The 25,076-nt window shown below is 41.6% G+C and overlaps 2 protein-coding genes across 4 annotated transcripts in view; one reads left to right on the forward strand and one right to left on the reverse strand.

Moving 5' to 3' along the window:
- The window catches only part of CCDC149 (coiled-coil domain containing 149), a 75,723-nt gene extending 50,955 nt beyond the window's left edge, over nucleotides 1-24,768 (forward strand). For 2 of the 3 annotated variants that reach the window (XM_086746888.1, XM_086746890.1), the window contains exon 13: nucleotides 268-3,213. The gene's annotated coding sequence lies outside the window, so the exon portion shown is untranslated. Of the gene's footprint in view, nucleotides 1-267; nucleotides 3,214-24,631 lie in introns of those variants that run through there. The other variant, XM_086746889.1, reaches the window with a different exon arrangement.
- SOD3 (superoxide dismutase 3) lies at nucleotides 4,059-5,533 on the reverse strand. Its single transcript, XM_010118071.2, has 2 exons — nucleotides 5,423-5,533; nucleotides 4,059-4,980 (listed from the first exon to the last, which is right to left on the reverse strand). Exon 2 carries the CDS (start codon nucleotides 4,962-4,964, stop codon nucleotides 4,251-4,253), a length of 714 nt encoding a protein of 237 aa, XP_010116373.2. The 5' UTR covers nucleotides 4,965-4,980; nucleotides 5,423-5,533; the 3' UTR covers nucleotides 4,059-4,250.
- Nucleotides 24,769-25,076: the final 308 nt, after the last annotated feature.

Below are 25,076 nucleotides of genomic sequence, written 5' to 3' on the forward strand. Positions count from 1 at the left end.
CTATATTTTAATGGTTAGAAGTGTCTTCCAAGGATGAAAAATTTGGAATGATAAATTGAGAAGCATCTCAAGGCTTCAAGCTTTTGCTTGTTTCTCAGACTGCATTCTATTTCTCTTTACATGTCGTGACTGTAAGTACCTCCTTAGAATAAAATCACTATTCCCTTATAGAAAGTTTCTGAAAACCATCGCTGCATGTATATAGTTCTCTCATTACAAACCTTTATATCTTCTTAACTGTACTAAATTTTTCCTTCCCTCTCCTAGCTCATCTCATGAAAGTACAGGGAGCTATTTCACCACATAATGAGAACCCAATTTAATGAAGTTCTGAAGGAAACATCGTGAGAGAAGCTAGGAGTCTTTCTGTGAAAAGCGGCAATGCTGTTCCAAAGCAAGGAGAACAGCAAGAGGAGAACCAGTGATGCCCTGTCCACCTGCTTGGCTTTCTCAGTTACTGGAATTGCATTCCTCAACCTACGGGAGCTGGGCAGCCCTCAGGCTGAGTAACAGGTGGTAGATTTCAGCCTGCTCCATCTGTGCCCTCCTTTTTGAAGGAATCTGTGTCTTTTTATTTTCTTATGTTTTGGAATTAAGGATAGCTCTTCCTTTCCTGCTCATTTCACCAGTCTGTGGTGTGGTAGAAGGTTCATTTGCATTATTGCCACTTTCTTAAACTTCTTGCCTTGTTGATGTTTAGTCATAGGAAAACATTCCTATAATAACTAGGGAAAAGGGAGGCTGCTGTGTCATTCCCTAGCACGCTCCTGATGCTGGAGCTATGCCACTCTGCTCCTAGGAAGGCAGCAACAAGGGGATACTTAACGCTGAAGTTAGCAGCTGTTGGAGAAGGGGAGGCACGTCCTTCCTCTCCTGTTTGTAGCATAAGGAATAGTCTCTGCAGCTGTGGAGCTTCTGTGGGCCAGCAGCCGTCAAGGCAATTTTTCTGCTGGCTTGGGACCTAATTGTCTGTAAATGTTCATTTCTCACTGCTAGAACTTGAAACCAATCAGAGAGAATTAAACCAAATTTAATAAAATACTACTAATAAAAAGGAAAATCCCTCCCAGATTGAGTCCTCCTTTGACAAATAACTGCCAGCTGCAAATTTTTACAGCCCACTTGTCAGCTACTGAATAAACAGAGTTTATATTAGCAATACTGACAAACTCTTCTGTATATGGAAGATGAGCTAGCAGGTGCTGCCATAATCAAGGTGTCAGAGTCCATGAACAGTTTGTATTCAGCAGAAGAAAGGCTGTATGTAAATGATTACATATAAATATAAGGAATGATAGTGGGAAGGTGAAAAATGTGGCTTGTCTCTGTTCTCATGTGTTTTCCCTAGCAGGTGCATTCGTGTAACCCTTTCAGTGTCTGTCTGCAGGGAGTAAAGCCATACTCACAGTGCTCCTCAAACATGTTTCCTTCCTCTTTAAAGGTAATTTGACATTGCAGCATTTCACCGATATTAAACAGCAGCCCTTAGAGACAAAAACCCTCTATGTTCAAGCATGTTAGGAACATGAAGCAGTAAGAACTTTTCCTTTCATTATCCTGATAACTATTTAAGTTGCTCATCACCTGGAAAACCAAGAAGAGTTTAAGGAGTTGAAAGATTGTTATGCTGTTGCCATTAATTGTAACTGACTGCGTTATTGACTCATTTATATGACAGTACTGACAAGTCAGAAGAGAAATAACTGCAGAAACTGAAATCTCCAGGAGAATGTGGCAGGATTTTTTCCTTTAATGCTTGAATGTCACATGAAGTAGCATTTTATTCAAGATGTATTCTTTTCCATCTTTCACAGACTAATCCTGTGCAGAGCTAAATATCAACGCAGTCAGAACTGAGGCAAGCGAATAAGAAGGTCAACATTTCATGTAGCTGAGCTCTGAAATGTTCAGGGTGTTATATTGTTTCCCTGCCCTGTGTTTTTCCTGGCCCACACTTGTGTGAGTTGGCATTTGCTGCTGGTCCCTTAACAGCCAGTTAATGCTGTTAATTAATGAAAAGGTCGGTACAAAAATTTGAGCAGGTAGAAGCAGTGCTGGACCAATAGCTTTTCAGTGCCTCATTTGTTGATTTTTTTAGTATGTTTTTTCTGTGAGAACATAGTGATGTACAACCCAACAACTAGGGCATCTTGGTAATTATCTTCACACCATTCTCTCTCTTAGATGCCATTTTTATATCTTTGTAGTCATTAAATTACAGTGAGATATCTAGATCTGTGGAAACCTCAGTTTTAGTGCTATATCACTGCTGCAATCTGTCCCTCTCCTTTCTGCCCTGTTGAATGTGTATTCTAGCTGCGTTTTTAGCCTTCTCCCAGGAACACAAGACTTCAAAGCCATGAAACTTGTAAAAGTAAGGCATCTTTGCTGCACTGTGTGATAACTAATTGAATATTCTTGTCAGTATCTTCCTTGGATATTGCTTTAATTTATACTGTTGTGCTATTAGAACAATTGTTTTCCTGCCAGTAAATGAACTCGTGTTTTGTTGTCAAATCAACACTACTAAGGCGTTTGTGTTTGGTTGGTATTTTGGTTTGGGGTTTTTATGTGGTGGTTTGGGGTTTTTTTTGGTTTTTTTTTGTTTTTTTAGACTTCTGTTCCCTTTTTCTAGGACTTCAGAAATGCAGAAATCACATCCAGACATATGAGCCTTTTTGGTGCTGGGCTCTGGGGAAGCAAACTGGGAAGGGAAGGTATGGAGAAGATGCATTTTGCAAATTGATTTAAGGAGGTTGTCTCACTTAAAAGTGAATTCATGCATTATCTGTGAGAAGGATTTCATTTGAAAGTACGATGTTGTGGTTATTTGAAAAACAATGTTCACTGAATTTGTAAAGTAAGTGTGTGAAAATGGCAGATTAAGATGCATCTTTTAGAATGCTGCTTCTTTTCTAAGTGAGACTATTTTTAAGCATATGGGAATTTGTATCATAAAGACAGTGGAATTTCTTTAATCCGTACGAGCTCAGGAATGTATTTCAAAATCTTAACAGAGATTAAGTTGAAAGTCTGCTACATTTCTAAAAGATAGGATTTTGTTTACCAGCTTCTCTTTTGTAGTTTTACTTCCTAAATTATGCAATTTAATTTATTTGCAAACTTCTTTTGTTGCTGCCTGGATTAACTGCACAACATGGTTCAACTATATTAATATATTTTGTCATCTTTAATAAAAACATTTCCTGATAAGCTTGTTCTACCTGCTTGTTTCCTTTTCTTTTCTCAGTACCAGATGAATGATAGTCTTTAGGTAGTGTTTTAGTTTTTTCAGTGAGTTGTGTTGAATTTAAAAAGTAAAGCTTTATTGAGTGAGAGTTTTTAAGTTTGAAAATTATCTGACTTAAATCTTTTCACTGTCACTTCTCCCAGTCTAAATTGACTGATTTACTTCCAACATTTTTGTATGAAGAAACACGCTCAGTATATTTTGGCTTTGAAAATAATATTTATCTCTGATCTGCTAACTTTATCATAATTGTCTAAGCAGGGTTAAAACTATTGTGTAGTTACTAACAGGTGCAGACCAGAGGCTTTAGGGAATTTTTGCTCAGGAGTGATGGTAAACTGAAATATTTCCTTTAGGTCTGCTTTCAGATGTAACTGCTTTTCAGTGTAGCATGACTCAGCTGTACCCATGCGGACAATTTAAAATAGTTAAGAAGCTTTTACATGTTTGAGAATAAAACCTGAAAATACAAGTAAAATAACATAAAGGATCTGAAGTTTAAAAGAGAAATGTCTGTACTTTCCCATATTTTTAGGGGAAGTCCATTATCCAGGTTTTGCAACACAACACCAGCATAGAGATCTTTTTACCTTTCAGATTTGCAGTTAAATACAGGATAGCGTCTAATGAGAGGCAATTTCTTGCTTATTCATATTCACTTCTTTTTTCCTTTGGTATCTAACTTACGATCCCTTAAGAGCCCCTTGCACTGCAGACTATCAACCATATCTGTTAGCACTCTCTTACATGCATTCAACTCCCAACTGCATAAAAAGGAATCCTTTCTCCAAGAAAATACATCACAATGTTGAGTTGATGCTGTTTTTATTGATGAGCCTACAGAAAGGAGGCTCTGCAAAGTGATAAACATTTCTTAGAGGAGCAAGCAAATGGAAATGGGACTCTTTAGCCATATGTCTTAGTGGCCAGAGGCACAGCCTAAGGTACTTTGTGCTGCCCAGGCCATAGCTGGCTTGTTGGTCTTCACTTAAGCCTGGTTCTATGCTCGTTTGTTGAGCCCTCTCTTCTTCTTGTCTGTAATCTCAGACAGTTTCTCTTCCCACAAGTTCTTGTTGCATATCCCAATCACGCAGCAAGCCAGCCGTTTCCCAGCATTTCCATTTTCCAAACTGGCCTTATTGTTGCCCTTGCCCATGTCGTCTTCCTGCTCATGGACCACAACGGATCTGCCCATGATGGAATATGGACCAAACATCGTGGCACAGAGGTTTGTTTTGTATTTTCTGATTTTGCCTTCCTTAGGAAAAAAGTTGCCGAAATCCCCTGGGTGACGGGGGTGATTGACGCTGAAGGGGTTATAGTGTCCCCCTGTAGCATCACAGCCGTTGCTGAGATCCCCCAGCTCGTGGATGTGTATAGCTCTACCAGATTGATTGTTATCCAGTGGAAACCCATCCAAGGAAAAAATGGCTTCTAATCTTCCATATGCATGCTGCTGTCTGAATAAGACTTGTCCAGTCACTTGTGGCTTGTCAGCATCTATTTTGGAGCTGGGCTTCATTTCACAAGTGGCGTAAATCGTCTCAGCAGTCTCATTACCAGGCATTACCGGATAAAGCAAATTCTGCCAGAGCTCGTTGACTTTTTTCTGTATGTCATGAAATAACTCTTGGCTTGGACCGGTTTCTTTCTCTGTCATGACACCAGAAGCAGACAGGGCAAGCCCAGTGACCAGATAAAGAAGTAGAAGCATCTTGGCAATTCAGAGCCTGCAAAAGGTACAAGAAGCTACAGAGAATTAAGGGCTTTTTGCAGCAGCGTGGCTGGAGAGAAAGGCACGCAGCGTGTGGTGGGGGCCAAGCAAAACAGCCAGAGCATGGTCCCAGTGGGCTGCTGCTTTCTAAATCTGTCTAACGTGATGAACTGAAACTCAATCAGAAAGCATATGCGTGTTTAAACACATACAACTCACGACTAAAAGAAATACTAGTGATTTTATATTTCACACTTGATCTTAAAAACTGTCTCTTTTTCCCTGCAGGAAGCAAGAAAGCCAAAGTGTTATTTAATCAATTTTTGAGTTTGGATTGAGACTTTTCTGCTACTACAAATTGCAGCAAGACAGTTTGCCAGGAGGGTTGTTCTGGTCCATCTACCTAACCACTAGTCAGGCATTACAAACAAAAAGTAAAAATGCAACAAGTTGATTACCTTGCAGAGCTGCTGGCGAACCCCTCGGGAGTAGCTCTTTGCCTCTGCTCCCCTAAAACGAGATGCGATCAGACAGGAAGCCAGAGCTGTTTGAAGTGGATGCTGATGGGAACTGCGTGTTTGTGTAAAAGTTAGGTAATGCTGGCTCAGAGGAGGCGTCGCCAGGAGAACCATGGGAGGGGAGGGAAGGAGGCGGGAAAAGTTTTGGGCATTTTCATTTTAGGCAGGGTGAACTTCATCCTCTCTTATTTAGTTTATTAGTCTGGCCATCTGTCCTCACACTCCAAAAAAAGGGGGGAAAAGTTAACAAGCCTTTAAATTAATTCTCCTTTTTTATGACTTCATGTGCTTATGTAAAACAAGCAACCCTAAACATGCAGAGACGGGAGAGGAAGGAGCTTTATTAAGACACAGTTGGGCAGTTCGCTCACTTTCATGCGGGTTGTCATGGAGCTGCTTTGCGTTTTTATTCCTTCATTAGCCAAAATTGAAAGTGGTGCTTGAGCAACATAAACTGTTTCACATGGACGTGTACCAAAGTTTCTGTGGTTTTAAAACCACATTTCTGAATTCAAACTCTAGATGTCGAGGTACATTTCAGTGGTGCTTCTCTGGGAAGTTTTAGGGGTGGTTAGCATCTGCTTTTTTTACTTGCCAAGTTATCTGCTCCCCTGAAGCCATTTTTTTGTTCTTTTTTTGGAGACAGCAGTGATTTCTTTCCAAAGAGATAAGTAAGCAGTACTGAGGCAGTGCAACAGCAGACTGAAGCACAGAGAAACTGTTTCCCCGACACCGGCTGGAGCACGGAGGGTTCACATGTGTTTCATCATCCGTGAACTGAGAAATGCTCTCCTCTTGGGGGCATTGCCCTGCCTGCAGCGCTTCCCACTGTCGTAGCTGAAATGTGGATTCAGCCGTCAGAAGAGCAATTTAACAGGCTGAGACTTCTGTAGAGAGGAAAGAGTAGGTCTTATTACTCAGGAACAACTCTCAACGCAAGAAAATTGCAAAGAAAATCCTTTTTTCCCAGTTCACATCTCCTGCCAGCTGGGTAAGGAATGTGACTGTCAGCTTCTGGAATGGTAAAACTGTGTGTGTTAATCTTCCTGCTACCATATTCTACATCAGATCTGAGACACTCAGTTATCTGAGAGCTGATTTTTTTTTTTCTTTCTGAATGAGAGAGCAGAGCTAAACGGGAGGACACTACTTGGATCATTAGCCAGGGACTGGAAATACAGAGTTAGCTTCTGCTTGGGATATTGAATGTGTTACTTAGCCCTGGGCTTCAGGATTTCAATTCATCTATGAATTAGGACAACTAGTATTTATTTTCTTCAAGCTATTTATGAATTATTCAGATTACTGTGCTCGTGGAAACCACGTTCAGTGGAAGCTGAACTCTAAGACCGAGAGCCGGGATTGCCAGTCACTCCGAGCCTAACGCTGCCTCCTTTGCAGCCTTTTCCCAAGTTCATTCAGGGCAGTCTCTGAGCTGGGGAAATCCATACTTGCAACATGTTAATACTATGAAATTGCTCAGTTTTAAAGCATTTGAAACCATGTTTTCTAAAGATACGCAAAAAAATGTTCAGCTAACAACTAGCCAAATGCAAAAGGGGATGATTTAAGTTTGTAAAATGCAAGAAGCAACTGTCCAGTCTAGGTACTGTTAGCAAAACTATTTCTTAGCATCATAAACCATTTTTTAAGGAGGCATGATGAATGGAAGGAAGAAAGGAGCATCTTTCATGGTTTACTCCTTGAGTCACAGAGTAATAGACTCCAACTGAGTTTAACACTTCTGTGAGGAAATTTCCAAGCCAGCAGTCAGCACTCCAAGAAAAGCATTTTAAAGCTTTAGTTGAATTATAAGGCATTTTGAAGTAGGCACTAGGGTCAGAATTTTTGCTGGTTTGAATACAGTCATGCTGCTGGCTTCACTGGCATTTGTGCTGTTTTACACCAGGTGGGATTCTGCCCCTGAAAAAAGCCGCTCTGCAAAGCCCAAGGTCCTTGGTCCAAAGCTCTTTTTTGATGTACTGCACATGTGGGAATGAAGCAGAAATGCAGAAGGGTGTAAAGGGGATGATCAAAGGGACAGAAAGGACTGCAGCAAAGCTAAATGATGTATTTGTAGTGCTCTGCACTTCAGAGAGTGGAAAGGAAATACTAGCTGTGGGCTGCTGTCAGAAAGATGTATTTTTAAAAGGAGAAGGGCTGATAACTACAAGAAAGGCAATTGCCAGGGTGATTTGGCATTCAGTCTGGACCTGAAAGATGGAGGTGGCTAAGTACTAACCAGGTGGATCATTAAAGTCTACTGTTACCCACTGCCTATGTTTTAGTTTTCTGGTTAGAAGGAGGTGCCAAATTATGGCCTAACAGCTTTTAAAGCAGACAGTGGTTAATGGGAGGAAAGCCCACAGTGACCTGACCATGCACTTGTACTTGTGTTATAATCGCTGTTTAAAAAATAGACTTCTGCTTTTGTCCCAGTTTTACAGGATCTATCGTATCCTGAATTTCATGCCATGTCCTAGAGTCTCCTGGGCTATACAAGACAGTTATCAAAACAACTTCTGCAAGGCTTTCTAGACCACATAGAAAAACCAGACTTAGCTTTTCTCATGGGCTTGACAATGGACTTTATACGCAGCTCTGCTCACAAGTTCTCAATCCACGCTCTGACCTTCAGGGTTGGTTGGTTGGTGCATTTGTTTTATGGTGGCATTGTCCCATTGCATCACCCTGCTGTTCAACTTAACATCATTTGATTTGTCCAGTGTAGAGTAAAACGTGATGAAGAAACGCTGCGTAGGAGAGCATCCTTTTGTAGCAAGCAGTAGCCTTGTTTTCCATCTCCAGCAGTTGGATCTCCTTTCAGTGATTTTATGGTACAATGATTCTCCATAAAAATGACACCCAGAGAAGGGATGTTTTACATCTTCTGCAGTGGGTGATGGAGCTGGCTGCTTTCCTCCACGTATGGCTGAGGCTGGAGCCACTAAAAGAAGGAGGAGGGAGTACAGACCGAGGGAAGCAAAGTCAAGATTTTAGGGAACCTAATCTGCTCCTTCATTTCAGGGCACTTTCTGCCATTTCTAAGTCCTGGTCCCAGCCTGGGAGCCAGTGACACTGCTGGGTCATCAGGCAGCAGCAGGGCCATCCGGCACTTGCTGGTGTGTGGGAGTTACCTTGCTTGCTGTACAGCGACTGCAGAGCACCGAAACTTCCACACGTTGAGTTTGGCATGGTAACGTACATGCTCTGCGCAGCGACTGCCTGCGAGCACAGCACCAGCCTTGCGTGATGTCTGGCGTGTCCCAGTACCTGCCCGTGGGTCCGTGAGTACAGCCTGCGGTGTTGATTTTCATCTGTAGAGCTATGAGCAGTGCTGCCGAGCCAGGCAGGATTTAGAAAGCAGAAATGCTGTCAGGGTGTCCACAAAAGTGCAATGACTTTGGCTATTTACTGCCTGTCGTGTTGTCCAGCACAGGTTGTTAAGGTCTAGGGGAGCGCCGATGCTCACGAGAGAGGGGCTTCGTCCGGGACTGAGCAGCTGTAGCCTGCGTGGTGAGCACAGCACTGGCACTGGGCTGCAGGCATCACCCAGTCCCGCGGCAAATCACAGCAGAGGAACTCGTTTGCAATTGCTATAAGGAGAAAACAAAGAAAAGAAAATGAAAAATCTTGCTGTAGTACACGGGAAATCTGTCACTGCTCTAGGCTTACTCTTCCTGTTTATTCCTGTTCCTTGACTTGGTGTTTCTATTTAAAGAAATAAAGATATTTAGTGCCTGAGATAAGCATCCATTTATAATATTCTTGCAAAAGAGCGATATGCATTTCCAACTTTTCAGGGCATTACCCATAAAAATATCAAGTTAAAAAAATATACAAAAGGGAAAAAAGACTGTTCTCTCTGTGGAATAATTTCTCTTGAAAATAGAAGATCATGCAACTGTCAAACTGCTCTACATCAGCCAATTTGAAAAATTCTTGAAATTCTTCCTCTTTAATAGCTTGAGAAGAAATCATTTTAGGAGAGTGAGGGAGAGATGAACTGTAAGTAAGCTTTTTGAAAAAGCTGCATTCAGAAACTCATTCTAGGTCTGTCAACCTAATTTAACAGAATTTCGTCTTCACATGTGGATATAAAATAGAAATACGTACTGTATAAAGTAGGCATGGAACCCAGCTATGAGATAACTTAGGTTATTACTAGTGTTTGCATTGAGTCCCTAAGCCTTTATTAAATGTTTATCCTTTCTACTGTGCAGCATTAATCTGGAGAGGGGTTTGCTGTTTGAGAGGAGACAAGAAATAAACACAAGATTCTCCTCAAGTTCGGAGTCCAATTGCCATAAGTGGAATTATCTTGATTTTCTTTTTTTTTTTTTTCTTCAAAGTGTGCACTGCACATGCTGTGTGTAATTGCAGAACTTCAACACGCTGTGTAGTTTCAAGTTAAAGAGCTGACTGTGATCTTCAGGTCTTTCTGTCCTTCCAGCGTCCTGAAGAGACACAGCCGTTGGTGACAGGTTAATCCCTGCCTTCTGCTTGTCCACGCTGCGATGCCTCTGTAGTCGCCGCTGGGGCAAGAGGTGGGTTTGTGGGTGCTGCCAGGGGCTTCCTGGCAGCGGTAGACTTGAGACTTCCTACTTGAGTAGGAGGCAGCTGGACTTTCCAGGACCAAAAAAGAGGAAGCTCGGTCCCTTCCTACAGGAACAAGTCCAGTCCTGGCCCAGGCTCATCCCTGTCCTCGGGAGCACGTCAGCAAGGTGAGGGAGGGCAGGTAAAAGCCACTGCAAGAAGCAGGGATGGAAGCAGGCAGGAAAGGAGGAATTACAGATATTTCTGCAGGCAAAAAGTTTAGTAGTCTAAAACCAAGCTGATCCTTTTTCACATGTTTCAGTTCAACATCTGTTATGTTTATATGTAAAGGATTGGTCCAGCGTCAGGTAAGCACCAGACTATTTCAAATAAGAGAGTTTAAACTCTTTTGATTTACATATTGCAATACAGATACCCTTTGCTTTATTTCAACAGAACGTAACGCAGCATTCTCTTTAAGTAACCTCTGAAATTTGTCTGAAAGGCTATGGACTATCACGGACACCCAGTGCAGTGTAAGAGCAGGAGGAAAACGAACTGTGCAAAGAAACACAAGTTGTTTTAAAGAACGCTAGAGAAGTGGTGGTGTGGCCACTCCTGACCCCTTGTTTCGTGTCTGTGCTGAGGTCTGAAAGCCAACCATACCAGTGTAAATCATGACTTAAGCGTCTCTATCTTGTTCTTAAAACTCATAACTGAGGAAGAATCTACCATCACTCGTGGCTTGACTGCGCTTTCCCTTACTGATTTTTCTGCTCTCTGCCCTGGTTCTCGCTGCAGATCAGGCCCATTGTTTGGCTGTATCCACTGCAGACATGGGGGACGCAACAGCCTCGTGCAAACTTGAGAGTTTAATTCTGTACCAATGGCCCTTCCCTCTTTCTGCCAAACAGTCTGTCGTAGTTCAGCTTTTAAGCTTTCCTCCTAAATTTTGTAGGCTCCTGTGTTGAGTAAATCACCTTTTCCCATGGACTGCACACCTCTTTCTGGAAGAGAAGTGCACGCACATCTCAGCACGTCCCACTGCACGTCTCGCTTGTCTCTCTGTATCGTAATGTGATCTTTGCCTGAGCCTTTCCTGCAGAACTGCCATCTATGCAATCGTTTCCATTTTCTATTTCTTTAGTTGGCTATTCCTGCCAAGTATGGGATTTTACCTTTGTCTTAACTGAGTTACTTCCTTTTTTTTTTTTTATTTTCCTCACCCCTTATTGTTTCTCCAGCTTGTCACAAACATTTTGAATTCTAATCCTTCCCCACAGTGTATTTACAGCCCTTCCAGCTTGGTGTCAGCTGTGAATTTAATCAGTTCACTTTTTGTTCCGTCATCCAAGTCATTAACAGAAGGGCTGAATAAAACCAAATCGCAGACAAACTTCTGCACCCGAGGCAGGCTGTCCTCCCATTGGGATCTGACTGGTTACCAGACTGGGTGCAGATTTCCCATCATCTCTGTACCTGCTGTATAGGAGTGTGATCAAGACTGTTTTGTTTTTTTTTTCTCCCTAGCTTGTGTGTAAGAATGTCATGTGAGACAGTAGTTAAGATATTTAGTAAAGTAAGTAAAATTAAGCTAAACAGCTACTTCCTCTCTATATGCAAGACTCATAGAAAGAAAATTAAATGTTCCTGATGTCTTTTATTTATTTCCCTTTCAGATTTTCAGGTGAACGCAAAAAGCGTGTCTCTTAGTGGTGTTTCTGTGGCTGTGACTCCTGGACTGAGCCTCACTCATCCTCCCTGAATCCGCAGGCTTGATAGGGACCAAAATAGTTTGCTGGTCCTGTCTCAGTGTATCTGCATTACCAGTACTCCCCTGGGAGAGGCAAAGTGTCTCTGAAGTGCTACCTGACACTAAGCCGTGTCTGAAACCTTAAGCATCCAAAAACTAATGAAAAGCCACCTTTTATGTGCATATCCCCACATCACTGTATCTCCCTTCTGCCAAAAGATTCGACAGCACCCATTGTATTTTAACATTACATCAGCCATGGAAGCAAAGATGAGGTTAATTCATGCTAACCAGACCAAATACATTTCCAAAAGTTCACGATTCAGACCCTCTTACTTCTTGCAAGCAGCATCTGTTTGTAAAAGTCTCCCAGTTTGTCCATGTTCCCCACCTTCATCACAGTTGCCAATATCTTCAGGCACAGCTCATCAAAACCAGGAAAGCTATGCCCATTTCTAAGTCTGCATTTTAAAGTAGAATCGTGTGCATGTCAAGTTACTAAATAAAGTGAAAAATTATAAGGTTTTATTTACAAGCTCAGGAGGATCTTGGTACTCCCATGCCACGGACATGAAGCCTCCCATTAGGGCTTAAAATTCTTGCTGACCTCTGCAGGCACCAAAGGCGCACGGGCAAGCTACAGCTCAGCAGAAGCTGAGGGCAATCATGTTTTATGAAGACACAGGCCCATCTGGCTTCGACAGCAGGCAGCATTTCCTGCTCTGGTAAGAGCCCTACTGCAAGCATTACATGGAGAGGTCGGTATCATTGACCAGCAGCGATGGAAGGCCCCATCCCTGGGCTTCCGCTGAAGCCAACACTCAGCAGCACCCAGGAGGCTCCTGAGGAGGTTCCTTGTCCTTGAACACTGCACAGGAGCAGGCTGAGTCCCTGGAGGCTTTCTCAAAGCAGGTATTTCACCACAGATGTTGTGGTACCTTACCATTAAATAAAAAAAAAGTAAATTAAAAGATATGGCTTACTGTTGAATACTCATCTCCTTGGAAAATTACGTGGAGTAGCTCAGGGCCTGAACCTCTGAGTACTTTATAATGTAGTTTGTGGTAAAATCATTGTATCTTTCAGAACAGCAGAAAAAGAAAAAAGACTTTAAAATGTGCATTTTTTTCTGTAAAGTAAAAATTGTTTTCATGGTGAAGAGGCTCCCCACCTTTTTAGCCATATTTCTTCTAGTGGGTTGATTTTTGTAAGCATAACTGAAACCCTAGGAGACTAATGAAGTTTAACAGTGTGTGTTAATTATATCCACTTTTGTTGTCTTAGTGAAAACACGGGATCCTAAGTCCTATTTACAACTGAAATTTCAGAGGTTCCAGGCCCCTCGTCTGACCTTAACCGCTCTTAGTTTCATGCAGCTGTTGTAAGGCTGTGCACGTATTTAAGTTTCCCCGTGGAGAGTGGTTTTGGAGATCATATGTTCTGGGATTAGGAACACAAGAGTTTCTTACCTTGTTTAAAATCATTTTGACACTTTAGTGTAAGTCATTAAGATTGTTTTCTTGAACTGTCAATGGGCCACACTGTGGGTGAACCATTTTAAGGAAAATTAAACAAAACCAATTTAGTTTCTAAATGACTCACCTTTAAGAATTTTAACATAAAAATTTTACACACTCTGAAGTTTCTATATGAGGTAAATATTTTCACCTGAATTCTTCTCTGGGAAAATTAATTCCCAACTAAGCAAAAATTTCAAAAATTTTAAAAATTGAAGCCAGGAGGCACATCCTGGGGGAGAGCGAAGAAGAATGGTCACTCCTGTCTGAAGACACTCTCTGTATTGTTTGTATTTGCATTTGCTTTCTTTTTTTCTTTTCTTTTTTTTTTTTTTTTTTTGACTCTTAGCTGTGCAGTAGAACAAAGTTTCCCCAAACGGTGTCAGGTTTTGGGATCTCTGCGGAGATGCAGGATGGTTCTGCAGATTCTGGTTTCAGATCAGGTGAATCCCATGAGGTTCAACCCAGCAGCACAAAGGATTCCAGCATCTCTGAAGCCAGGTGCTTCGTTCTAGAAAAACAGAGAACAGATAGAAGGCAGAACACATGAAGGACTATGTTTTTACCAGCTCCGATGTCTGCATTAATAAGCAAGGCTGAGAATGCCACCTGCTTACAAAAAAGGTTTTCATCTCGCAGGGCATGGAGCTCTTAATAGTATCCCATTAGATATAATGAGGTATGCTGGTGCAGACTTCCCCCATGAAGTTAGTACACATTTGTACAAAATAAGGCTCCTGCTGAGGTGTTTTAGGAATGTGGAGTCTTTCATTTCCAGTTAAATATGATAACCAGCTGTTTTCCAGAGCACATGGAGAAATCTGTCGATCAGTTGCTGTTCCTACTCTCGGCATTAGAATGCCTACAAAAAATAATAAAAACACAGAAATATTTCACTGTGGCCTTCTTGAAGAGAAACATTCAAATAATTGCTATCAGAAATTGTTCTAATAGATGCTGGAAAAAAAAACCAGAGAAAAATCTGTTCTCCTTGTCCAATTACTTGGTTACAAACCTACCTTCCATCTTTCGCTTCCAGGTTTACCTTTCATGAGTTGTCACCTGCTTTGTCACTTGCAAGACTTTATTCTCAAAACCTGCAGATGTTATTTAAACCGAGGATTATAAGGTTATGTAGTACTTTGCAGAAGTCAGATACAGAGTGGATGTTTTTCTTAGAGGATTACCAAATTTTGTTAATGGGGTGCACTTGAATAATTCTGCTGGAAGCTCTGCTGTGCTTGTTACGAAACCTCTGATCCCACAGCATCTACAGAGCTGCCCCTCAGCAAGGTCCAGTTCTCTGACCACGCCAAGGATAGGTCACGCTTCTTCTGTGTAAAGCTGGATCATTGCAAACGATGTATAATGGTTTCACTGGTAAAAGCGTAGTGGCCATGGCAGGAAATATCTCAGCTACCATAAAATGCCAAATATCCCAATCTCTTGTTCACTTCAGAATCCTTTTCCACTGCTGGCAGACATTATGGGCACAAAATAAAATCGGCATATGAGGTATGTTTTTCAGTCTTTATTTTGAATACAGTTAAAATTTCTAACACATTTTCTAGCTTTTTAAAACTTACATATCCCTACGTGATACTAGGCTCTTAAGCAAATTTGCTGCTCCTAAAGCATGAGATTACAGTGACCTAAAACTAATTCCCTGAATGTCTGCATGTGGTGTGGTTGTGAGTGAGGGGCTAACTCAAGCTTCTGAACCTCGAGCAAGAGATCAGAGATCAATGCTAAAAAAAAAAAAAAAAATCAGACCTTAGAGCCACCGTTTTCTCACAGTAATGGATTTCTGCAACTAAGGCCACCCAAGACCTGCTGAGGAGGTCATTTCTACAGGCTCTTCATTTAAGACAAAGAGGAGTAAAGAAATTTCCTGAAGCTTCTAGCATTTTGTGTACTAGTGTGTACCCTGCTGTGGTGGGTTAACCCAGCTCAGACCCACCCAGACGCTCATCCCTCCCCACCCCACCTCCCACCACGACGGGAGAGAGATCAGAACGGCAAAAGCCAGGAAACTCACAGGTTGACAGAAAGCCAGCTTAGTAAGAAAAGAACATATAACAAAAAAGCAGTCGCTCACCACCATCAGACCCCCAGTAACAGCTTTGGAAAAGCTTCTGCCCCCTGGTTTATTGCTGAGCATGACGTCACACAGGTTGCTGAGCTCAACATCATGTGGTGTGGAACATCCCTTTGGTCACCTGGGGTCAGCTGTCCTGGCTGGGTCCTCTCCTGGCCTGTTGCCCACCCCCAGCCTCCTTGCTGGCGGGGCAGCGTGAGAAACAGCAAAGGCCGTGGCCCTGGGTAAGCACCACTCAGCAACAGCTCAAGCATCCCTGCATCATCAAGGCTGCTTTGGCCACAGATCCAACCCACAGCACCCTCTGGGCTGCTACGAAGAGAATTAACTCCATCTCGGGCAGAGCCAGCAAGCTGGGTGCTGGCATAACCCCGTCCTGGGAGGGAAAGGAGAAGACAGGTTTGTCGGTCACAGCTCGTGTGGTTTGCAGTTCCAAGAGGAGAGTGCAAGGTGTTGAATAAGGACTTCATTTTGTGCTTTCAGGTGCACCTTTCCTTCTGCTCCTGGGCCGAATTACCGCTGCTGTGATAATAAAGTCCCCTTGATCTGTCTGAGCAGACTCCTAATCGCTCAATAAATCACTTGAAAAGTTATTTGGTAGAGTGGAAAATTATTAAATGGCTGGAGATCCAGAAAGCAGCAGCTGTTTCATACTAGAACCTTAACTGGGACAACTGGCCCAAGAATGTCCATGTTCAGTGCCAGAACCATGATTTTTTTCTAAGTTTTAAAGTTATTTCCTGCTTGTATCCCCAGGGAAAGGTAAAAAATTGGGTCCATGTATATAATTTTAAAGCATCATTAAGTGGCATAAATGCAGGTTTGGTATTTATACTATATTTTTGTATTTCCTAGCTGTGAATTAGTCACACAGATCTTGCTCCATTCTGAATCTATTCATCAATCTGAGTTCTGGTGGTTATTCAGTTTATTAAAATCCAATTGTATCTTTCTGCAGGAAGGATGAGTATCTTTTGCCTAGGTTATGGATATTTACTCATGTTTCTGACTAGATCTAAGATGGCAGAGTAGGACTCAATTTTGTTTTCTATTTAATAGGTAATTTTTAATTCTAAGATTGTCCCCACAATATCCAATAGGATGGGGTTAAAAATCAGCTTTAGGGGACTTCAGCTAGAATTCCACTATGAAATTCCCATTTTAAAAAACAACATGGCAGAAGGTAAGTCTCTCTGTAAAGTAGAACAGAGGATGCACGCTATATGTAATCAGTTACACATTCCTCATTATAGCCACACAGTGTCATTTTTGAGACAATAACAGAGAATCTCTGTGTCCTGAACACTTTTGGTACGGTGTGACCGCATAGTTTGATAATTACTGTATGCAGCTTCATCAGAGAATACTGTCACATCACAGTAGATATGGTCCTAAGATTAAAGGCAGATTTGGATTCCGGATGCATTTTAGCCAGTGTCTCTCTCTTAACATGGAATAAGCCATCTAACCTCCTCCTACCTCAATTTGCCCTTCTTCAAAATACTGATAGCAATGACTCACTTCCTCATGGGGGTACTTTGAGGCTCAGATGAGGTCTGAGAAGTTGTTTCTGACCCTGAGAAACCTGATGTCAGAAATTGCAATATTGGAATACTAATCTTTCAAAGCTTGGATAAATAATTGTCCACAAATGAAAAGCTATTTTCTCTGCAATTTTTTGGCTCCCTCTATAATATTCCTTGAATTAGTAGAGTCCAAACTTAATACAGACAACAGAGGAGACAGTGGGCACTACTTGCTTAAGTAAACAACAGCCAGAGCCCAAATTGTTAGTAAATACCAAGGCTTCATTTAGGTTGAATAACGCTGCAATCCAACAAATAAATGAGCCATCAAGTTTGAATTTATGTAGCATACGAAACACATTAAAGCCATCTGACCATGACAAAGGCCTTTTCTGCTGTGAATAATGAGGCCAACACATTAGAATATCCTTTAGATGAGACATTAAACCCAAGGTCCTTTCTGTTTGTCTCTGGTGGCTGTCCAGGTGGAAGTTAGAGAGTCCATGGCATTTCACTAAAACCATAGAAAATCTCCAGTCCCCAGTGGTATTATTTCCCTGTAAATAAATAAAATTAATTTAAAAATTAGAATAGCCAAGGCTATGTATGAGTTGAAAATCATCAAGCAAAATGCCAGTTTTCCTGTCCATGAGGACAATGGGGAAAGTTCTCTTGCTTTGATGGGAGCAAGGTCAGTGTCCCCGGTACGAACGTAGGACTTACTTGGAAAAGTCCTTTGGGATCTTGAGAATGTAAAGCACAGAAAAATGCTTCATTCTCATCATTAACACATATTATGGTAAAGAGGAGCAAATAAAAATAATTATGTTTGCGTGTGTCTGTGCTTAGATAACTAAACATGCAGCTTTACACGTGTGATTTCCAAGGAGAAATGGTTTGGAGACAAACAGAAAATAATTATGGCAGGAAAAATTTCTTACCTTAGCCTGTACATGTGTGATTCACTTCACAAGTCCATCTCAATTTTCAGCTGGTTTTGTATAAACCTAATGATTTTGTATCACTTGAGATACTTTAGCTATACTTTTAGTTTGGTATGAACCTCAGTGAACACTTAACTACCAAGTGAAAACCAGGCTCTTGCTCCCTGAGCCTGCATCTTAGCTGCATAGTTTCACTATGCTGACTGAACTCACTCATTTGAATCTAAAGGAATTAAAGAGAGCATGAGAACCCTTTTTAAGGAACAGAAGAATCATGCTGGAGCTGAACCCCCTTAGCAGTAGAGATGATAAAGCCTTTCATGAAGAACTGACTGATGAATCTGGGCATCTTTCAATTTTCTGAATAATAAGCCAGTTCTTCCCTCTTGCTGAGAAACATATGGGATGTGAGGAAATCAGCTGGAAACCCAGCCATGTCTGTCCCGTTCGCCATCCTCTCGGGTAGAGGCGGGAAACTGGTGCCTTATGAGGAAACATGGTTTGAGGGAAACCTTAGTACTCAGTTAAAGCAAGCTCAGCCTTCGTGAGTCTCGTGCCCCTTGATGTCTGTTCCCCTTTTATCAACAGGAATGCCACAGAAAGCTGTGGTACTTGTCCAGTAGAGATGAATGCTGGCTGGGCTAAGAAATCCATTCTGCTTCCTTTTTTTTTTGAGTATCTGCTTGAAGCTCCTGCCCAGGTGGAAACGTCCCTCAGGCCGTATCTTTCAGGCCCTTATAGATGAGAAAGGCACCTTCCAAGTGTGGAGAGGAGAGGGCGGTAAGAGGAGAGATGGAAATCTCTCCTAGCTGTAAATGTCAGTCTGTCTGTGACACATCTTAATATTGATTTCATTGACTTTAATTTCATTCATCTCCATATTAGGGATAGGAAGCTGCAGTAATGAGGACTGGTAACACATGCTGGCTTTGATTTTTTTCAAAAGTAGTTAAAGACCACACTTTAAATGCATTTAATGACACTTAAAGATATATGCTCTTTGTGGGCTTTATTTTACCTTAGCAGTACAGACCACCTGCACGGAGGATGAAGGTTACTGAAGCAGAGAGGCTGTGACACAGGACCAGTTTGAAAGGGCTCCAGCAATCTCCCTGCCTTCACTGCAGAGCAGAGATGTTTCAGCTTTCCTTGGGTGTGAGTTTCAGCATAAGAGGTGAGCCGCATCCTCGGGCTGTCCAAGGTTGATACTGCTAAAGGCTCTCCCCGCGGAGTGAGGATGGCTCAGCTCCGAACACCCGATGCGGTTACAGCTTCCATACTGGTCTGACACTCCAGGGATATGTGTGACAGCACAGCCTGGTGCGAGGCACAGAACCTGGGTTGTGGCAGAAGGAACAGCCACAAAGTTGTGCAGCCAGCCTTGTCCCTGATGATCATCGCGTGACACCATTCCACCCTGTGATATGAAAACTTCAAATGGTTAAAAAAAAATGTTCCAGATCTTCCTATCAACAAAACTTATATGTGCTGTCCATGTAACTTGTCTAAACAGGAAGAACTACAAAGAAGATACTTAAATATCAAATGGATTTTTAAACTATGCCTTTTTTTTTCATGCCAGTCAGTAAATATGCTATTCTAATCTAAGGGGCCAGACTCAGCTCATGCTTTGTGACAGCCACTTTGCAGCAGGTAACCACAAGACTTGAAAGTAGCACAAGTGGTCTTCAAAGCAACAAGTGGAGATTTCTTTGTCGTGGATCTCTCCTAGATAGACACAGAAAAGAATCTGTCCCTTCAAATTTAGCTCACTAACTTCTATAAGAAATATTTCTGTGACTTGAAAATTTTGTCTAATTTTTCACACAATCTGATTTGATACCATTGTGTACCCTTCCACAAATCACCTATGTAGCTTTATTCTATTTCTTAAAATATTTTCAGCCTGAGGTATTCAATTCAACAGGATTTTTTTTTTTAAGTTACTGATTCCTAACCTTCCTTTTTGCCTCTTTACCTGCTATCCAGAAAAATGGAGGCAGGGTGCTCACAGCATAAGGTCTGTGATATATGACTGGATTGTTTGGACACCATCCAGCGGAGGGTGGTGACAGACATCTGCCCAAAAAGCAATTAACTGCCATGTATCTGGAGAGACAAAATAACCCAGTGGTGATTTACCATCTCCAGAAAGGTGTTGTGTTAGAAATAGGGTTGTTGTTTATTGTGGATTTTTTTTTTTTTAGCTGTTTTACTCTCTATTTTCAAGAATTAAGAAAAAGGAAAGTTGCTAAATATTTTACCATATAACAGAGACAACAATATGTAGAAGTAATTAATAGGGACACTTGAAGGGAAAACAGGGTCGCACCATTAGCCCCCACTAAAAAGCCTCAGAGTTGATGAATTATTTTAATGGGACAGAATGACAAAAAAGGGACTGTTTCACCTAAGCAGGGACAGCTGGTCCCTATGACAAGGATACATTGCTGTCTTGTGGAGCCTGCCAGCCAGCAAGGCTGAAATAATGGCACTGAGAGAGGTGTGAACGCTCCTCGTTCACCTTAATTGAGAGCTAATATGAAGTCTAATTATGAAGACTTTGTATTAACCGCTTCGTGTCTGAAAGCAGACATCTGACCAGCAGCCCTCCCTCATGTCCAGGGAAAGCCTGCTTTGATTTTCCGGACAGTTGCACATCTCGCTGCCGTGATGCCAGCTGTGCCAAGCCACATCCAGCTAACAACTGCCCCTACCAGAGGCTTTTGATCCTACTTCTGTTCCCTGGCAATGGGAGCCTGGTCCAAAATTTCCAGCCGGGGACCAAACTGCATGTTTCTTAAAAGCAGAACTTCTCCCTCGCTGCAGCTGGCAGCACTCCAGGACCTTTTCAGGCTGTACCTGTACCAAAATCCCCGCTCGCTGCAAACCGCACCGACCAAACCGTCTGCCAGGATTCAAAGCACGACAGGTGGGATTAGAGGATTTAGGCGACTAATTGCAGAATTTACTTTCATACAAAGTGTTTGTGTCAGGGGGAGAGAGAGGAAGATTAACTTAACTGCCAGAGATTTCTCCAATTATTTGAAAGGTGATTGTAAAATGACTATTTAATCTTGCATCTCACCTGCTTCTGAGAACGGAAGTGCTTAAATTTAAAAATGCCAACTAGATGGGGACAGAATAGCCCTGAGACTAAGGCTGCTGGGCCTTCATTTGTAGGTCACTCAACAAAGCCTAGTGAAAAACTCAAGGCTTTTTTTAAACTCACAATAGATCAGGAAGAGATGGTTTTAATGTGTTTCGTATGCTGGCTTTTGCAGACTGGGTTGAATCAGCCCAGTTCCAAAAGAATTGAGGACCTCAGCCCAGTTCCAAAAGAAACCACAGCCCAGTTCCAAAAGAATTGAGGACCTCATCCTACTTCCACTTAAAACATTGGTCCAAGATTGAGACTTAAGTACCACTTCGCAAACCCTCGGTGCTACTTTTAGCGCTGGGCTTGTCCTGATGCTCAGGTTGGAAAGGAAAAGGTGGGGAGCATCTGCTATCTCCCATCAGCGTTGCAAAAAAAACCAAAAACCAACTATGTGGGAGGGAGGGGAAGGAAAAGGAGGATGGAAAACAAGCTAAGAAAAAAAAAAGCAAAAGAACAAGCATAAACAGAAAACCCATGCCAAAAACAAAGCCTTTGGTCCCCTGATCAAAACAACTTTGATCAATGCATCTATTCTCAGAAGCGCCTTATTTTAGAAAGCAGCTAGCTTTCTAACAAATAAAGAATTGCTCTGTGGTTTCTTTCCAAAGCTTAAATTCAGCTTTCTAGAGTAAGATAAAAAGCTAATTTTCTTGAAGTTTAACATATTTGTGTAAGCATGTCAGGTGAAATAAATGACATTGATATTCAGTGTGTATATAGGTGGCACCAGCTCCCAAAACCCTATCTCTTTTTCATCTTACTGGAACATTAACTTATGCTCCTGAGGGCTACGCAGCATGCAGAGTGAGAGTGCTAACTTAAAGATAATTTATCATAGCTCTCTCCTGTGTATCGCTCTCTTTCCCTAAATTTTTCCATATCAGAATACAGAATAGAGGGAATTTACTTTTATCTTAGCTGCCTCGAACTGCACCCATGCATGGTCTTATTCAAAACAAATGTTTGCATCTTGCAGGTTGACTTCTCAGCATGTTCCCTTGGTAAGCAGATGAGTGGACATCTTACCATAATAACTGGGTCACAGGAACCTTAAGAATTGGTCTTTTGAACAACTATAGTAACAGTAAAATAAATGGAGAGCTGTAGTAAGGGCAGAGGAGGGGGAAGGTGGAAAGGAATTTCATGGGAAAGCCTGTCATCCAGGCTGGTAGGAGCTGGTGACTGGGAGGATGAAGGAGCACCATTCTTTACTCCTTGCTCCAATCAGCTGTGAACAATGGCTCTGGAAAGGCTTGGACTTTTTTTTAGAAACATTTAGATACAGACAGGTGTGACAGAGGTGGTGTTCTACTAAAGGTGCTATCTGAATAAGCACAACAATTAACAAGAGAATAGAAGTGCAATGTTAATAACAACGCAGATTACGTAGTGCTGGCACCCAGTTTCCCTTTTTCATATTAACAGTGACAAATTACTCTGCATGTATTACTTAAAATTCACCTTTCAAGTGGAGCTCAGTTTTGCAATTCACATTTTGCAGAATGGGAAACTGAGGCACACATAGCTTACATGACTTTTTTCTTCCTGATCTACTGTGAGTTTAAAAAAAACCAACCTACTGATTTCTGCACCACAATACTGAGCTGCTTTTTCTGGTTTTTTTTTTGCATAGGAATACCAATGTGTTACCTAATGGCTAATGGTGCTGATAGGGACGAAGATTAGAAATGACTGGAGATGGCAGACTACACAGCTGTATTTAAAAAATATTCTGAGATGTAATGTATTTTCCTGAATTTTATTTTTCTGTTCTTGTTTATTTGTACATGGTGCTAAAGGTGGGGTAAGAGTAACTGCAGAACAGGTAGAGAGCGATGAGTGAGAGGATGCGTGGCCCTCGAAGAGATGTGATTCAGAACGCAGCAATTCCTCTGAAGGATCAAGATCCAGAGTTATTGTTTATTTGTCTTCCGCTGTGTCTATAAGAGAAAGAGGCAGAGCTTGGTATAGGAGCACATCTTGCAAATTTGCTTCCAGGGCCTTTACTTCCATCCATCAAAGAGCCAAACCATAGAAAAATAATCTTTTGAAAAAGATAGCAGAACATGTCATCAGACCAGCTGCGTGTTTTGAAGAGGAATCTGACTGCCAGAGTAGATGATGGTATTAGACAGTCTTGAACCCACAGAAACATGCAATATCTGGGCAAAAATAAGCACAACAAAGAAAAGTCTCTGAAATGTAAAGTCTCTGAATATGTAAGGAGCTGAAGGATTATACGCAGACTAGGGGCACATACAGTGCTAAGCTGTGCTCTTCCACCATAGCTACACCTGAAAGAAAAAAAGCCATTTCAGAAAAGCTTGCTGGTAAGGGGAATGAAACAGCAGGAAAACAAACTCTGCACAGCCTGGAGAGTGTATGCTGCCCAAAGACGGCTGCACTGCCGGCTCTGCGAGAGTCTATCAGATTATGTTGTGAATATGCTTCCAATGGTGCATGAAAAAATAAAACGTGGAGAATGGAAGCTCTACGGTTGTCTCAGGAAACAGGCTGTTGATTGCAGAAGGCTTTGAGAGTATTCTCAGAAGTGTTTGATGCTGTGTTTGTCCTGTTCTTGGAATTTCTCCTTACTCATATGCTACCAGCCATCGTCAGCAGAGGATGCAGAGTAGTTTAACGTATAGTCTGGCTCAGTACAGCCTTTCCATAGTTCAAGACGAGGTTTTCAGCCTTTAAGAAAAGATGGCCAGTCATTGCGGAAGCCACAATGTAACGAGACTTTCCAAAAGTAACACCAGCTTTCAATAACGGTTGTTCCGTACAACATACATAACATCCCTGTAATACTCTTGCTGGAGTTTTGTTGGGATGGAATGGACTGATTATTCCTAAATCCTTGAAGCAAGAAGTGTTACATCTGCTATACAGGATACCTAGAGATAGAAAAATCTAAACCATAGGTCAGAACCATGCTATGCAAGGATAAATGGACCCAAGTAGAGAACAAATCTCAACAGATGTTTAAAACAAGAATTATCAAAAATAGCTGAATAAAAAATCTGGGAGGACAGTTCCAGAAATTGTAAGACTGTGGTCTAAGATTGACATGGATTTGTTTTGTTGCACTGCAGACAAATACATACTGGTTTTGAATTACTACCATCATTGGCCAGAGTTGCATTGTAATCTTGTGTGCATTTCCAGAAACCACATGTAGTAAGAAATACTGAGCTGTAATTTAATAGTTGTGTCTTTAATTATTTATCAGAAGAACATGATAACAAGCACTCTGCTCTGAGACCAGAATAGACAATGGTTCCATTGAAGATAACACTAACATGGTTAAAACAATATTTTAAGTAAAAACGTTATAAACTTGCATGCAGAGCTGTCACCTGCAGGAAGTGTTGTTCAACAGAAAGGTTATTACCAAACAACCTGACTGTTAAAGCATGAAAATTAAAAATAGGGAGTTGTGGAGTCTTTCAATCGCTAGAAGCAAGCACAGAGAAAACACAGAAATCACAAAGAATGAGCTACAGTCTGTGCTATAGCAGAACAACATGCCTATTAATATGAAGAATAAATACAGGTTAAAAAGCTTCTTTCACTTTTTTTTGACATTGTTTTTATGGTTTTTTTTTAAACCAGAATAGACTAACAAAATGAAGAGGATATACCTTCAGAGGATGAAAGGGATTCGGATGCTGAATTCCAGAATCAGAAGCTGATGGAAGAGCCTGACATCAGTCTTTACAAGGACAGACTGAGAAGAGCAATGCAAAGACTTGCCAAACCAACTCTCAGACTGAGAATGTAAGGTAATTTGTCCTTTTCCTTTGGAAGAGGGAGATATAAAGATGAACAGCTCTTCAGTGGTTTGGACTGAACCATGGTGTTCCTGGTATAATACCTCTGCAGAGAGCGGCTGTTTCAAGTCAGCATTAGCAGCCTGACAGACTCAGGAACCCCTCTCCTTCTCTCTTAAGCTCCTTCCACTGTGATCTGCCGGTCATTGTACCACAGACTCACCACAGCTACGGCTGCTCCTCCAACAGGAAAGAGCTGTTGCAGAGCAGGAGCAAGCTACCACAAT

This window comes from Chlamydotis macqueenii, chromosome 4 (assembly GCF_036417535.1).
Source record: "Chlamydotis macqueenii isolate bChlMac1 chromosome 4, bChlMac1.mat, whole genome shotgun sequence".
NCBI classification, from domain to species: domain Eukaryota; kingdom Metazoa; phylum Chordata; class Aves; order Otidiformes; family Otididae; genus Chlamydotis; species Chlamydotis macqueenii.

Bases quoted from the DNA above. Each gene is read 5' to 3' on its own strand.
- SOD3 (XM_010118071.2), bottom strand. From the start codon at position 4,964: ATGCTTCTACTTCTTTATCTGGTCACTGGGCTTGCCCTGTCTGCTTCT.